The 16760-nt window shown below is 39.2% G+C and overlaps 1 protein-coding gene across 11 annotated transcripts in view; it reads left to right on the forward strand.

Moving 5' to 3' along the window:
- Positions 1-16760, forward strand: part of PLCB4 (phospholipase C beta 4) — a 361997-nt gene that overhangs the window by 284521 nt on the left and 60716 nt on the right. For all 11 annotated transcript variants that reach the window (XR_003093691.1, XR_003093694.1, XM_025202256.1 and 8 more), the window contains 7 exons: positions 437-578; positions 1244-1328; positions 1567-1691; positions 3385-3436; positions 5329-5431; positions 8180-8344; positions 11173-11377. Coding sequence is in view for 9 of the 11 variants with exons in the window: in XM_025202256.1 (XP_025058041.1) it covers positions 437-578; positions 1244-1328; positions 1567-1691; positions 3385-3436; positions 5329-5431; positions 8180-8344; positions 11173-11377 (877 nt within the window). In the remaining 2 variants the exon portion in view is untranslated. The remainder of the gene's footprint in view (positions 1-436; positions 579-1243; positions 1329-1566; positions 1692-3384; positions 3437-5328; positions 5432-8179; positions 8345-11172; positions 11378-16760) is intronic.

Consider the following 16760-nt stretch of genomic DNA (forward strand, 5'->3'; position numbering starts at 1 on the left):
ATTCAGTCTTGAGGACAAAGTTGCATTTGAAATAAGGCTTGGACTAGCCCCACAATTCATCCCTGCCATAATTTATGTTCAATTGAAAAAGTTAGGGTTTTATTTGATGAAATCATGGCATTATCCCACAGCATTATTTTGCCCCCTTTGACATTAATTCTGCCTTCAAATGTTTTACTGTCATCTGATCTGCTAGTAGTCTCTTCTGCCATCAGGCCTCATACAGTGACCATTAACGTGAATGAGTGTCCCACTCATATAACAGCATAATCACTGATCCTAATGTTCCACGCCAAACTTCCCAATCTGTTGTTAGGTTTTATTTTAATTTCTGGAGATGCAAGTATATTTCTGTATAACTTGTTGAAAATTCCACCTGCTGCAAAAAAAAAAAAAGAAAAGCAATTAATGGGTATTCTTTTTAATATGATTTCAGGGTGTGGTAACTGTTGAAGATGAACAAGCATGGATGGCATCTTACAAATATGTAGGTGCCACAACCAATATACATCCTTACTTATCGATAATGGTCAACTACGCACAGCCTGTAAAGTTTCAAGGTTTCGATGTAGCAGAAGGTAACATACAAGGTTAAATGAAATAAAAAAAATATTTGTCTGCTTTTGTTTCCTTAACTTGTTTTAACATAAATTACAAATTCCCTACTTTTAGAATGTGTTTCAAGCACCACTGGTTTAGTAAGTGTCATTTGCATGGTATTTACATAGCAGATTAATTTTATATTGAAGATTAGTGTTATTCTATTTGTCATCCACATGGAGGCACTGGATTACAAGGAGCATTTTAAGTTAACATATGGAACTTCATTACAAAAAATCACTGTGTAGTGTAACCCCTTTCCATTAGATTGTCTTTTTTTTTCTGTTATAAAAGTAGAATAGATGCAATTGGCATAAAAGTCAACTGTCTGCTTATTGTGATATATATTTCACTCTAAAGCATTTACCATATTGCTTTCTCTTATCTAGTGATATATGTCTTGCTCTTAAATTAATTGCAACTTTTTCAAATTATTTTGGCTTGCCAGAATGAAGAAGTGACAACTTTGAACTAGTTAAGATTATCTCAAGTATAATTTTGTTCTATAATATGGAGTACAGAGATGGAAACTGAGAAATATCAGCATTATATTGTGTATAATGCTATTGTTTTAATTAATGGTTTTGTATTTTGCAAAATTATCACTATATCTTAAAATGGATTTTACTGCTTTTCTTTCTAGAACGCAATATTCATCACAACATGTCCTCTTTTAATGAATCAGTTGGACTTGGGTATTTGAAGACTCATGCAATTGAATTTGTGAAGTATCCTTATGCTGACAGTGGTATGCTAAAGAACAATACTGTTTTTGATTAGCCAGTGGACCTCTGCTAATGCTACCAATAAACTAGACAGATCTGGTTCTGATTTTACAGTATATTCTAGCTACACGGTAGCATAGGAAATGCATCGTAAGATACAGCATAAAAGATATAAAAATAAAGAAATAATGATAAGTCTCTATGTTGTTTTCATTTTGTTTTCCTTTAACGAGTTACACAGTTATAATAAACGACAAATGAGTCGGATATACCCCAAGGGAGGCCGAGTGGATTCCAGTAATTACATGCCTCAAATTTTCTGGAACGCTGGCTGCCAGATGGTCTCACTGAACTATCAGACCCCAGGTAGGCGGTGCTGTCCAGTGAACCTAAATTCTGAAGAAAGACTTAGGCAGTAACTCTCAAACAGATGCCATAGATTTGCTCGTAGCATTTTTTGAGGAAGGAGACATATGGCTGAATAATCTAATGTGTGGAGGATCATGGAGGCATAAAAAAGGAACAATTAAAAAAAAAGCACGGAAGCATATTCAGTCCCCTTTCTTTGCAAACATAATCAACATAGTATTTTAAATGCTGAAATATATGTAAAGTTAGTCAGAGAGACATTAGTTACAGCCCCCTACAAAATTCCTCTTTACAAAAGTCAATTTGTCTCCAGTCAGGCACCTGGCTTCCCAAGAAAATGTTACATAGGAGGAACACACAAAAATACAGGAAAAGCAATAATTGCTTATCAGCTCCATGTCTTAATCAGTAGATATTGGGGAATGAGATAAGAGAGCCTGCCTCTTTGGTTGGCAACAGGCATACAGATGGAGAGTTTAAATAGCTCTCCACTAGGCAGAGCACAGAGCTGACTTGATTTTTTGGGCCAGAGAAAATGTAAATAATTGTTAGCCTAACTGAATCTAGAAATGTCTTCAGCTGCATGTATCAGATGTATTCCTCCATGCTTTCCTCCAACCTACAGCACAGCTTTGGTCATTTTTCATTCTGTCTGATGGTGTCCTTAGTGCTCAAGACCATCCTAATGATCATACCCATTTTTCGTCTTCCATAAAGCTCTGTATCACTTCCATCATTCATTTCTCACTGAGAAAGACTGGAGAAAGCAGTGCTGAAAAGTCTCTAAAAGTTGCTTATAAATCATTCCTGAAGGGGGACAGAGTCAGCAGTGTGATCTTCAGCTTTTTCCCTAACACTGCCCCTGTCTTCTACATATTGTTCCCATCCCCTGTGTGGCATTCTTGGCTATTTCTTTCCTAAAATCATTATTCTGCTATAAAATGAGAGAGGATTATTGATTACAATAGAAGACAATCCACTAAGTAAACTTTAAAAGGTCAATGATGCTTTGAGGCTGCCAAGTAAAGAAATGAATGGCTAGGATGCATGTATTCAAAATCCCATTGTTCTTCATAACAAGCAATTGAGTTTTGTTTCTTATGAATATTCTAGAGAGCCTAAACAAAGGCTTAAGCTGCTTTGAGAACCAGAATTTCTAAATCCACTGGGAAAGAGGAAACCAGACTTTGCATTAAAAACAGGAGCAAAGTGCAGAATTAGAAGGTTGAAGGAAAATGTTTGTATTTGTAAATGTTTGTTTTTGTTTTATTTTTACATGTTTACTGCATCTGTTTAGATAGGCCCAAATACCCAAGTAGAATAAACTCAGAGGCTTGTGGGTGATTTTTCTGAGCTGAAAATATTTCCTCTAGTTTCTGTGACCCTAATCCTTAAAGTCCATTCAGGCAGACCCTTGAATCTTTTTGATGTGGCAGGATGGAGGTGGCATCCCTTGCTGAATAAAGCATATTTTTATTAAAAATGTGGCTTTGACTGCAGCTGGTTTGATAAAGACTTTAGCATTTGTAAACTAATTGGAAGTTTTATTACTGACTTCAGAGATGTCCCCTTAGTTAAACTAGTTATTCTGGACAAAAAGGTGCAGCATGGTTTCTCTTCCTAGGACATCTGTTCAAGATCTGCATTATTCAGAGAGACAAGATACTAAATTATTTTTGTTTCTTGGCAGATTTAGCAATGCAATTGAATCAGGGAAAATTTGAATATAATGGATCATGCGGGTGAGTAATGTGATTTAAACTGTTGTCACTATGTATCAGAACACCATTCTTTGGTTTTATTAAAACTTTGTCACTATTAATTATGTGTTACAAAAGAAAAATGGGATGCTGGGTGAAGAATAGAAATGAGCAGAATTCCAGGGGTTGATTTACATCTGTGAACTACTAGTGTGATGAATATACTTTGCAACTAGGCTCATTTTTATTAAATGAAAGAGAAGAGACCTAGTGTGACAAATTGTAAAGATCATGCAAAGCACATGGAGAATTAATTAATCTTCATTTTTTAATTATGAATCCTTTGTTTCAGTATGTGATTCAGGTTATAGATTCACTGTACAGTTCACAAAAAAGCTGAGTTTAGTTGGTCATAACAGATAGGGTAGATTTTTTTTGTATTGTAGACTTCAGAAAGTAAAGCAGGTAAAGCAAGAAGTGTACACTGAGCTTATGGGCCACAGTGGAAACTGAGACGGAGTTGTGCACAAACAAGTAACAGTAACCACTAATTTGTCATGAAAGAGCAGATTGTCCAGAAAACACTGAGGAATCAAGTCGCCATCTCCACTCATTCTAAACATGTGTGCATTGCTCTCCTATACCTGAGGGGTTTGTTTCTGTCGGTAATTATTTTTTAAATGGGGATTTTTCTTAAATAGGGCTGATATTTTCCTTCTGCCATTCTTGTCTATCCTGTTTGTTTCTACTGTGAGCTCTTTGAGGCATGTACTTTCTCTTTCTCTGAGAACATACGGTCCCTAGCAGTCCTCTTGGGGGCCTTGAATGAATACCACAATATAGACGATGAATAGTTAAAGATAGAAGAAAGCAGCATGTACGGTGGGACTAAGTTCCAAGGAAAAACTAAATACACACATGGAGATGTTTGCTGTTTTCTTAGAAGATGACCGTGCAACTGTCAAATTTAATGTGTTTGTTTTTTTCCCCTTCAAAATGGAGCAGGGCTGAGATCCAAGCAACTCCTTCAGTTGATGCTTCCTTTCTTATGTTTAGGATTAAAAATAAAATATTAACATTTCTAGTGATGAAAGTAAATGACTCAAATGGTTCTGTCTGCCTATTGGATATGAAATACTCAGTGGAATCTAGGATGGAAATGTGGCTTTTATGTAGCAAGCAGAGTATGTACAAGGCTTAATGTGCCATAAATTGGCAGGATAACTCCATTTGCACATTTTCTTCCAATTCTGGATGAAAATTCTCTTTGTATGTAGCTCAGCATTCCTGGAGATCAGCTGCCATTTTATTTTAAAGTTGGAATCTTTATTTGTTACTCATCAGTGCACAAATTAGGTTCATTGATATGCTGAGCCAGTGCATAGTCCCCTGGGACGTATTGTAAGTGATATTATGGCCGGACCATTCACACTGCTATAATTAAGGATCTGTCAGCATTAACATTATCAACTCTTTTTCCCTCAAACGTTTATAAGATGAAGAAATTAGCTGCAGGCTGAAATTCAATACAGATCTAGCCTCTGAGGTGCATTGCTTAATTAAAAAACAATTTTGAATTAAACTACTTTTGTTTTAACAAGCAGAGCATAAAAGATTAAAATAAAAAACAAATATTTGCTGTGATATGATGTGTTCTAATACTACTAAATAACTCAAAATATCAGATTGTAACTAACTTTATTTATTTCTTGAAGTCCAGAGTTACATGCCTGATTTAAACTATCCACAGTCAGATAATTATATATTAACATGAACACTTATACTAGACAACTGTAGTTTTTCTTTTCTTTCTTTTATTAATGTCCTGCAGCATTTCATTGGTTAGCGCTCGAGCATCAGTATTATTTATAGCTGATAAAATGTCAGCTTAAAGATCCATATATGATACATTTCTTCTTTTCCCTTAAAATAAGGTATCTTCTTAAACCAGATTTTATGCGACGACCTGATCGAACATTTGATCCTTTCTCTGAAACACCTGTAGATGGTGTGATTGCTGCAACTTGTTCAGTACAGGTAAAATAGAGTTATAGAAACTAAAGTCATCTTAATGCATCAAAACTCATATTTAAACAGAAGCAGAAATGCAGTGTTCACAGTAAATGTTTTTGCTGGTTCCATTAATTGTTTAAATTATTGTTATTTGATTGCTGTTTATGACATCTGTGTTAATTTGAGCAGTCTGGAGCATAATTAGAAATGGTGTGTTATTATCCATTATCACTGAATTTTAAATTCCATACTATTCTTTGTGCTTTATAGCAGGCATCACCAAAAAAAATATGTAGGGATCATTCCTGACTAGTGCATGCTTCCCTGGATGTTACAGAGCACAGTGGTGTTTTGTAATGGAAACATTTGTGTAGAATATTCTTGGTACATGTAGGAATTAGATTTTGCAGCAGTTATGACTGCTCTACAGAAGGAGAGGAGCACAAGGCTTTACAGAACAAGTTGTGAAAAACTGAGTTATAGAACATGAGGAGTGGAGAGAAAGGTGCCTATGGGATTGTAAATGCATTTCATTTATGGAGTACCCTTCTTTATGCCTAGTTTGATTGTTAGGTGATGTAACATGGGTCTACCACCCTGGCACCTGGTGCCCCTTGGGGTCTGTCTGCTGGCTTTCTCCAGCCTTACCACACCCCCAGTCTTTTGTCTGCCATGCCTTTGATGTTACTGTTTGGTGTATTGAAGAGGTGGTCCCTGGAGCCAGGAGTAGCTCTTCTGGTTCCTTTGCCTGCCGAGTCTGTCCTTGCTGCCAGGTCCAACTCATGCCGAGGGGGGCAGATTTGTGTTTCCCTCAGGGTGCCCCCTACTTCAAAGGGATCACCCCCTCAGGCCTCCAAGCACCTGTCAGGGCTTCAGCTGTTCCAGCCCTTGCCCCCTTTTTCTCTGGCTAAACCCTCAGCCCTTGTCCACTTTCTGAGACCCCATCTCCTAGGCATCAGCCCTAACTTGGCTGCTGTCCTTTCTGGGGCTCCAGTTTCACTATGCCAGCCTCACCCTCCTCAGCTTTGGTCTAGTTCCTGTCCCTGATAATGGGGAGGGTCCCCCATCCATGGCCTTCTCCTGTCCCCCTATAGCCACATTCAGTCCTCTGGTCAAACTTAAACAAAAAACCCCAACTCAACTGGTCCTAACACAAATATGAACCCCCCTGGGCCACCAGGTACCTCTTCTGAACTGGCTTCACTCCAGACTGTAGCCAGCTCATATACTGCAGCAGTCAGGACCAGAGTGCCCCCTCCATGGCCAGAGGCTGGGCTTATATTTCCCAAGCCCAGCCCCCTTCCTGTCATGTGACTCTGTCTCCTTCTCCCAGGGCCTAGGTACTGTTAATTCCACTATTAGCAGCCTGCCTTTTTCCAGCCCCAGCTCAATTTTCCTGGGTAGCTCACACCTGTTGCCTTTTTGTCCTTAGGCTTCCTGCCTCCAGCTACAGTCCTGCCTCCCCTCTCCCCCTTTCTAGTAATAGGCAGGGGTTCCCTGTTACAGCGGAAAAAGATTTTCAGAGAGATCTTGGGAGGTTTGGGAATTTTTGAGTCATCCATGAGGCAGTACAGTCCATAAAATCCCAAATGGTTTTTGAAGTTTAGCTGAATCTTATACTGTTGCTCTAGATAACAGCTACCAACCTTAAAAAAAGGAAATTTTTAAAGGCAAAGCAGAAATGTCCCGACTCTGCTTTTACTTGATTTGGCAAACTTGAAAGGACCAGATTCTATTCCATCTATTAGCCACACAAGTAGACTTAGGTGTTGAAGTGCAAGCCTATTACACTTGGCTTGAGTCCCTTAAAAAGTTAAGGCAAAAGGTAGGTTTGTCCTCCTCCTCCTCATTGCTTTTTTGAGACTCAGGCTTAAGGATGACATGATAGTGTGTTTCAAAAGGTGATGTATTCATATATTTTCAGGGACTTGAAGAGAGTGAATCACAATCTCGCTTATGTGCCTCAATCCACTTAAAAATGTAATAGGTGGAATAGAATCTGGCCCAGAAAGACTACTTGTAGCCCAAGCATGTACATCTTCAGGAGTTAAAAGCCAGTGGCTTAACCACTACAAAACCTTCTAAACATTAGTAAGTGTATGTGTGTGTTTGTGTGCATGTGCACATGCGTGTATGTGTATGTGTGCAGTAGTCATTCTCTACAGTTAGGTCACAACCCAGCAAAGTATTTATGCCCTGTACCTAAATTCTGTACTGATGCTTATTATTGCATAAACAATATGTTGATAATTATTTTTTGAAAATTATTATTTATTGCAAAAAACATCATGGAACCTGTATTATTTTTCCACGCATTATTATTAATATATATGTACCCTTGGCCTCTCTGTTTTATTAACATTAATATTCAGCATAAAATATAAAGCCCATCAGAAAAGACATGGTTCATTTATTACTCATACAAATAACCAATTTTCTAATGGAATCTAATTTTAAAAGGTGTCCTATGTCCTAACCTGTTTAAAATAGAAGAAATTCATGACTGATTTATGCCCTATGTAAACCCCATCTAATTATAATTATATATAATGGCCTCAAAGAAATGCTCTTTATTTACAAAAAACCATGACATTTACTATCATTACATTATTAAATGAATATATCTACTCTACACAGGGCCTTTATCTAAGTATGGTAGCTTAATAAAAACCTTGCTTTTTGACTTTTCATGAAGTTCTGAGTATTTTCTATTGTTATTTTCTTTAGATAAGAAATATATTCATTTCCTTTCTTTCCCATTTTCTTTTGCAGGTGATATCTGGTCAGTTCTTATCCGACAAAAAAATTGGTACGTATGTAGAAGTGGATATGTATGGGTTGCCTACGGATACTATACGGAAAGAATTTCGAACACGCATGGTGATGAACAACGGGCTGAATCCTGTTTACAATGAAGAATCATTTGTATTTCGAAAGGTAGGATATTTTGCAAGTCCATTTTAGTGCTGGAAAGACTGTTCTTGCAAACCTTTTCCCATATGAGGATTCCTTGCTCACATGAGCCAGTCCTTTGCTTCACTGGGACGGCTCATATGAATAAGGACCACTCCTATCTAAAGGTGTTTGCAGGCTCAGATCCATGATTTCTAGAGCCTGGGCTTACCTCAGTTAACCTGTAAACTGTGAAAGGTGAATTAATTTTTTTTTTAGTTTGGTTTGGTTTGGTTCTTTAACCAATAACCTCTGTAGCTGTCACATGATTATTATTTTTTTCTGTTTGGCTTTTTCCCTCTGTTTTTGCTTCTTCCTCCCTTTTGGAGGAACCCATCTCCTCTGGGGCAATGCCTGTGTTCCAGGTATGCAGTCTGCTCAGAATGTGCTCAAGCTGGTGGATACCAACATTCCTTGGAGATATCTTCTTCCCTGCCCTGGCAGTGGCTATCTTGCACTGTTCCTTCAGCCCAGAGGGCAGGTGAGATGCTGCATCCAAAGCTAAGGTCAATGTGATTACATGGAAAAGGGTGCTGTGTTCCTCAGACATGTCACCAGCTCCCTCCTCCTGTAACCGTGTGCATCATGTACTTTTTTTTTTTCTAAAAAGAGAATTTTTTTCTTGCTATTGTATGGTGAATCTGAACAAAGAGATCACAGTCCTCATTGCCAATGTTCAGTTTTCCTCTCTCAGTCTTTATCTATTTTTTATTTTTATTTTTGTCAACCGGAGTCGCATCCAGAATACATGCGTGAACAGTGCTGTCTTTGATATAACGTCTGTTACTCTTTCACCTGTTCTGTCGTCCCCCAGCATTATTGCTGGTCCTACTTTAGTGACAGGTTTTGCCTGGTGGTTGTACCATTCTATATGTATAACATGTGACGTGGAAAATCTGCTTCCCTTATAGGGTAACAAATGCTTACAAAAAACTGAAATGAACACAAGGACCTTTTCTGGACTCTGATATCCTGGGAGGTGATTTGCCCTAGTACTGTGTTAATGAGATCCCAGTTCAGTAAAGCATCTATAAGTTGTAAATTACATGCTTAAATAACATCCTGAGTGGGTGGGGAGCAAGGGGTAGGTTAAACTGAAGTGCTTTCATCTATAGGCATTGGGCAAAAGAAAACTTTCAGCATATCCTGGGCAGTCTTTAGCCAAAGACAATGTCTGTTTCCTCTGATTTCTTTCTTCCCAGCCATGCAGTAAACAATTATTTCCCCCCTGTTTCCATAGTAACTTATATTGTAAGTATGGTATGGTATGAGTAATCTATCAAGAGACTATATTTTCCTTGGCACCTTCCCTTACCATAGCAGAGGATATTAGTCAACAGCTAAAGGCTTGGCACTAAGCAACCATTGCTAGTAATGAGCAGGGAGATGTATATGATATGCTACAGTTGCTCACCCTGTGAATGGTTTACTGGCTTATTGGCACAACAGGAAAATTTTACCTGTTGTGTAAATTGGCTTTTTCTGGGGCCTGGTGCTTCTCTCATGGGGGCATTGCCAGCAGATATCACATGACTTCTGTTTGGTTGTGATTCTGTTTTGTAGTAAAATAAAGTTTCCGCCATTCTAACCCAAGTTTTGTGTTGTCATTCTGTTGTCACGGGCTGTTGCTTTGGAAAGGTGTGTTGATGATGCTCAACTCGGATCACTCAGTCTGAATTTAAAAGGGCAAGATTAAATTTGATGTCCACAACTATTTCAACCATGCTTTGAGGCAGAAAGTGTATCATCTTATTTTAAACCTTTAAGGTTTCACTAAAAGACAGTGGGTCCAAGGCAGCCAGGAAAAGTAAATCCATTTTATTTTCTGTCTTGAGTTTCAGGCCTAGGTCTCAGGCCACTGAGGCAGGTGAAGAGAAAAAGGAAAATTTTGGCTGTATTACTTAAGTCACTATGGATTCACATGTGAGCCAGATCCTCCTTATCCCTTTCCTTTCTTTGTCCCTCACCCTTTTTCCTTTGTCTCTCTCTCTCTTTAGCTTGCAACTTAGGTAGGCTGGGACTTAACACTCCCAGTCTCACTTTTCTGAGTGCCAGTCTCCGGTTTGCATTTTTTGCTCCAACTGAGAGAGGGGAAATTCTACTGTTGCTTTTGTTGGCCAGGTTGGGAGCTGTTAGATTCTCCTGTACTTACTCTGTGTGCGAGTGTGGCCCCCCAGCATTCAGATTCCTACTGTGTAGTGCTCTCCTCCACCTACCTTCTAATATGCACGCACCGTCTCTCTCCATACCAAACCCTTCCCACGGAGCAAACATTACCTATCTCTGAAGCAACCTTTGGCTGCAGAGTTTAGATCATATTTCTCTTTCTCACCACCCCACCCCATTATTAACAACTTCACTCTAGCACCCTCTGTCACTATATCTTCCTTTACCCACGCATTACTTGCTTCTCATGTCTGCTTTCCACTACACATTAAGGCCACATCTTGTGTAGTATTTTCCTGCCCACTTTTACTGGCCACCAGTCTTCAGTGATAAAACAGCAGTAGACAGAATAGAGAACTGCTAGGTTGACAATCTGAAGAGATCTTGAAAGGACCATTTCCCAGCTCCAGAAAAAAAGTTTAAACACATATATATTTGGAAACAAAGTATTTTTTCTCATAAAGACTCACTGTCTGGAAATACAGAGTTTGCATTCCCAAAACAGGGAATAGTATAAACCTGGAAGTATAAATGGGCTGTCATTCTGACTTCTGGAAAAGGACAACCAGATTTTTTTCCATCTCTTGCTTTGGGGAGTTTGCCACATTGTGGGGATGAGTGAATGTCTTCATTCTGTGACTTTTCAGGTTATTCTACCAGATCTTGCTGTCTTGAGAATAGCAGTTTATGATGACAACAACAAGTTGATTGGTCAGAGGATCCTACCTCTTGATGGTCTTCAGGCTGGTTACAGGCACATTTCCCTCCGTAATGAAGGCAACAAACCACTATCTCTGCCTACAGTTTTCTGCAACATTGTGCTCAAAACCTATGTGCCTGATGGTTTTGGAGGTAAGATGAATGGTTCCATTAGTACATTGCAAATCTTGGGGTTTCCCGTGCAAGAATATAAATATACCATTCAATTGATCACATATAGGTCTGGACCGTTGGAAATATTCTGTATTTTCAATCTCCAAAAAACAGAATCTCCACTGTTTGGTTATCTTTGTTTTGTATCAAAGATTTTAACATTAGCAATGAAGGAAATTGTATCCTTCTGAATTCAAAATACAAAATATTAGGAAAAAGAAACGAAGCTGGAATGATGCTCCCAAGAGTTACCTAAAGGTGTTTTTGTTGGGTAAACAGAATGTAATTTAAGTATTCTTCAAAGTACCCTTGTTTTTTGAAAATGTGCACTTGTGAATACTTAGCAACAAAAACATTAATGAACTTTTTAGTTACTTGGGATTGTTTTTTTCGTCCAGGTTCATATGCTACTTTAAATTACATCGTGGCTTTAATTTACTAGCCACTGGGTGTATCTACATAAGACACTATGTTGCCCTAGTGATGAGATATTGTGAGGTAGCTCATCGCTACAGTGACGTAGCATCAGCAGGCACAAACTGTGACACTGATGCTACATCACCATAGTGACAAGCTACCCTGCTATATAGCGCATCGCTACGGCCATGTAGCTGCTAAAAATAACCATGTGCTGCTAAAGCAAGTACTAAATGATGGTGCAGTAACAAGTGCATCATGGGGGGCATATGTAGATGCACCCGTAGTGTTAAAAATAATAGAAAGTAGCTATGTTGTCAACTATCAACTATGCTGTACACACGTGCTTCCCAAAATGAGACAGATGTCTGTACAGAAGCACTGAGATACAAAGATAATTTGAAAAACAGTTTATAAATTGCAATCTGGGCAGAGTTCAGTATTGGATGGTCTTCTATATCACCATTATTTCTACGGGTTATCTGTAAGATGCAAGGACATAGAAAAACTTCTTCTATTTTGTTTTGTTTTGTTTTTTTACCCCAAGTGACTTTAGCATCAACATGAAATATTATTAGGATAAGAATAGTATACGTCAATAATTCTTAACCTTTTCAAACTCAAGGCACCCCTCTTTAACTCAAGGCACAGCTCAGAAAATGGCAGCTCTTAGTTTTCACTCGCTTTTTTATGATAAAAAAAAGAATAGAGGAATACTTCTTTTTCAGAGCACTCAGAAAGACCCCTGCAGGTCTGAATGTTTTTTGACATTATGGGTTTCTGTTTGAATTATCTCAGTTTCTCTTGCATATCATGCTTGCACACCTCCTAGTGCTAACATTGTTCAGCAACCTGGGTGAGAATCACTGCTATAGTTAACACCCTATTGTCAGCATAGGGAAAATGGACCTCCCACTGATGGGAACCAAACAAGGTTATTTTGATGTATACATACTGTGCTGTCTTTTTTGTGTTGGTACAGCAGTAGTCATGAACAAAGCAGAGACTCTGAGATGTTTCTTTTGACATTCAAATGGTCTCGTTAATATTAAATTTACTGGTGGGTTTTTTTAGGTACTTACCTACTGTTCAGTACTTCACCTTGTTCTAGGAAATACCAGCAATATGTCCATTGTTTTGGCAAAGTATTAACATAATTTATACCTTAGTTTGTTCAGTTACTTTACCTATAGGTGTAAGACTGAGGAACTTGTCTTGCTTCAAATAAGAATTAAAACAGTAGTTCCATGATACAGTGAAAAAGATGCATGATTTGCTTTTTGTGATTTGCTAATTTTACATGGTCCATCTGTTGCAGTTCATCTATGCTCCACAGTACTTGCATGAATAAATGCAAAATGAAGCAACAGATTCCAAACTTTTATAATAAATACAGTTCCTAAGAAAGCAGTACTATATATAGCAGTGGTTGGGATCTTCTATCTACAAGGCCTATTTTCCAAGGTTACATTTTTTTAAATTCATAACTTTAAAATTTTGTAAGCATCCAGTTATCTTACTTAAATTAAAGAAAAAAAAGAAAAGATTACATTAAAAAAACATAAGCAGAGGACAAGTGATCTTTTCCTTTTTCATGTCCTTGTGACAAGGTATTGAGCAAGGTATTAAGAATTCACAAATTCTTTGGAATCAGGGGTTTGCCATGAGTGCATCTGCTATGGCCTTGTGACCTAGGCTGTTATCCCTGGGCCTTAGGGACCATGCCACTCCAACCCCCAAGACAAGTGATAGAGAGTGGTGACTTATTTACCAGCAATGGAAATGCTGAGCCTTTGAGGTGCCTATGTGATTAGTAACACACTTTGCGGAGTTTTCAGCTTCCCATGCATATTTGTTTATTTTGTACTTAGAAGTTCATGATAGCGAAGTCCAGTTTTCAAATACAGTGTCATGGTTTCAGTCATGGTTTTTCATTGAAGGGTAGAATCCCAGGATAGGAAAGGCAACTTAGGGAAATGGAAAATATTAGGGTTTCAGGGCTAGTCTGTGCTTGGGAAGAATTTCTGTCCATTCTAAATCTGTGTGAAATACAGCTGAGTATGAGAGAGGATACCAGTTGGTTGGGGAGAATGGCTATTGGAGGCAGTCTGTTTTGGGTAGATAACAAGAGCTACGCAGGTGAAAGCCATTATGTATTGCCATTTCCATATTGGCACAAAATACTTTCACATATGGATCAGTGGGTGCATCTACATAAGACGTTTACTGCAGAGCTGCCTAATTAGCTCCACAGTAAAGTTTCAATGTCTACACTCACAGCCCCATTAGGTTACAAGAAACTAACTCTGCTGCAGGTTAGTAGTTGCAAATACAAGTAAAAATAAGTACTAACTATGGCAGAGTGCACAGTAACACATGTGTAGACACTGATGGGGCTGGCTAGGGCGCAAGGGTGCTTCCGTATGGGGGACTGCCTGCCGGCTAGTCCCACACTGGAGCACCCTTGTGTCCCAGCCAGCCCTTCTGCAACACATTGAGCTGGGTCAAAGCAGCCCTGGGCTGGCAGACTGCCCCTTTTGGTTCCCTACTTGCTAGGGCTTCTCTGCCTCCGCTGAACATGATGCTGTCCTGGGCGCATGTGTAAACATAGTGCCAGGGAGCAAAAAACCTCCGGTACAATATTCACTAGAGTTTATTATTCCATGCTAATAGCATATGTAGATGCACCAGTAGGTGCTAAGAACAGAGAGTCAGCTACTTTATTCGTTAACTGAGCAAAACTTCTACTGATTTCATTGAGAAACTTCCATGAATAAAGATTACAAAGCAGTCCCCAAAATTTGCATGTACTTTCTGTATTTTCCTGAACTGTTGTCTGCATTTCTACCTTAACTTTGTCAGTAGCATCTTAACTAGTAATTTTTGCAATAACTGAATAGTGCCTTCCCAATTTTCCAAATCCCTTTGGAAAACACCAGCTGAAAATGCATTTGCATCGTTAAGTCCATTCAGATAAGTGAAACAATTACATTTTAGTATATCAAACTTAAGGTTAGATGTACAATATTGCATTAAATAAAAGTTTAAAGAGATGAGCATCAGATACCTACAGTTCATAGGAGCATAGGAAAGTAGAAGAGGGGATGTGATGAGGTCGTGTAGTCGAGTCCCATGCTCAAAGCAGGATCATTCCTGATTCAACTATCCCAGCTAAGTATCTGTCTGATCTGACTAAACTACCTCTCTTTAAACCATCCCAGTGTATCTCTGGCTAATCTGCTCTTGAAAATTTCCAGGGATGGAGATTCCACAATTTCTCTAGGTTCCAGTGCTTGACCATCCTCATAGTCAGAAAGTTCTTCCTAATCTGCAGCCTACATTTCCTCTGCTGCAATTTGAGGCTTCATCCTGTTCCCTACAGCCACAGAGAAAAAGTTTTCTCCATCTTCTTTATGGAGTTACGGAGTTAATTCTTTACAATCTATGGAACTACTAGGTCTAACTTATAAGCAGAGATCTATTTTTGCAGTCAGTAAATCCTAAAAGAAGATAGTTTGTAACATAATATCAGCTTCTATAAATCAAGTTTAAGATTGGTTGCTAGCTAGATAAGCAAGGAAAACCAAGCATGTAGTATAATATGACACAGAATTCCAGCACATGGAAGAAAGTTCAGTTTTTATTAAAATTTTGACTTGCTGAATTCAAGACTTGTTACAAGCACCCTAGAAGTAGAGATGTGTAACACTACTGAGACAATCTAAAGGCCACAGAAAAGTATATCTCTGATGATAAGAAACCAGAAGATGGGCTTGCCATATTGGACTACAGTATTCTCTACAGATGAAACACTGTACATTTAGGTTCAAATCGAATTCCATCTTCAAGTGGGTAAGTAGAATTTAGGCAGCTAATTTAGCTGTGAGAAGCATTTGGGGACATTTCGATGAGGGCTGTGCAAAGCTTCGGTCCTTGATTCGATTCAGCAGATATTCAGCCCGATTCAGCGGCCGAATCTCCGAATCTGAATCAGATCAGACCCTTTAATCTCTCCGAATCAAATTGGATCCCTCCAAATCAATTCGGAAAGATTCAGGGATTTGGACATAGAGACAGCTTTAAATGTTTTTTCTACATACCTCTAGATAGCAGAGGCGCATGAGTGCTGTGATGCTGGGGTGCAGCAGGCCCAGAAGTGGACCAGAAGCACTTCTGGTCCACTTCTGGGTCTCCCAGGGAGCGTGCTGACCACCCCCCCCCTTGCACCCCCTCCAGCTCAGTGACTGACGTCTCCTGGGTTTGGAGGGGGCACCCGGGGTCTCCCTGTGGTTGATCGCCAAGCCAGGAGGGTGCAGGGGGGCTTCCAACATGCTCCCTGGTGGACCCGAAAATAGACTGAAACTTCTTCCGGTCCACTTCTGGGTTTGCGGCCAAGCACGTGGAGAACTCCTGTGGGATGCTCCATGTGCCCCGGCATCGCAGCAATCACAAGCCGTGCCTGCTACCTCAAGGTATATAGAAAAAACATTTAAAGCTATGTCTATGGTCGAATTGCTAATTCTCCAAATCAGCATCAAATCTTCAGATTCGGATTCGGCCGAATCGAATCAGGGACAGTGATCCAAATCAACAAATCGAAGCACTGTCCTTGATTCAGGCTGAATCCCAATCCAAATCAAATACAGCCCGCTTCACATGCTCCTAATTTATATGGATTTTTAGATATTCCTCCACACTGGAAAGATGTTTTGTGTAAGTTACAAAACAGATAAGAACCCTCCCAAGCTGCTGGCAGGTGTTAAGACAGTCATATGATTGGGGCCCGATTAAATTCTATGGTCCATTTCCCAAATCACATGACCTGCCATGCCACATGTGCATGGCAGATTGTACAGTTCTGGGAAATCCAAATGGCACAACTGCCAGCTGTCAGAACGGGGGTGGGGAGCAGGGAGGGAAGACACTTGCAGCGGGGGAGTGAGAA

Source organism: Alligator sinensis, unplaced genomic scaffold (genome assembly GCF_000455745.1).
Source record: "Alligator sinensis unplaced genomic scaffold, ASM45574v1 scaffold140_1, whole genome shotgun sequence".
NCBI classification, from domain to species: Eukaryota; Metazoa; Chordata; order Crocodylia; family Alligatoridae; genus Alligator; species Alligator sinensis.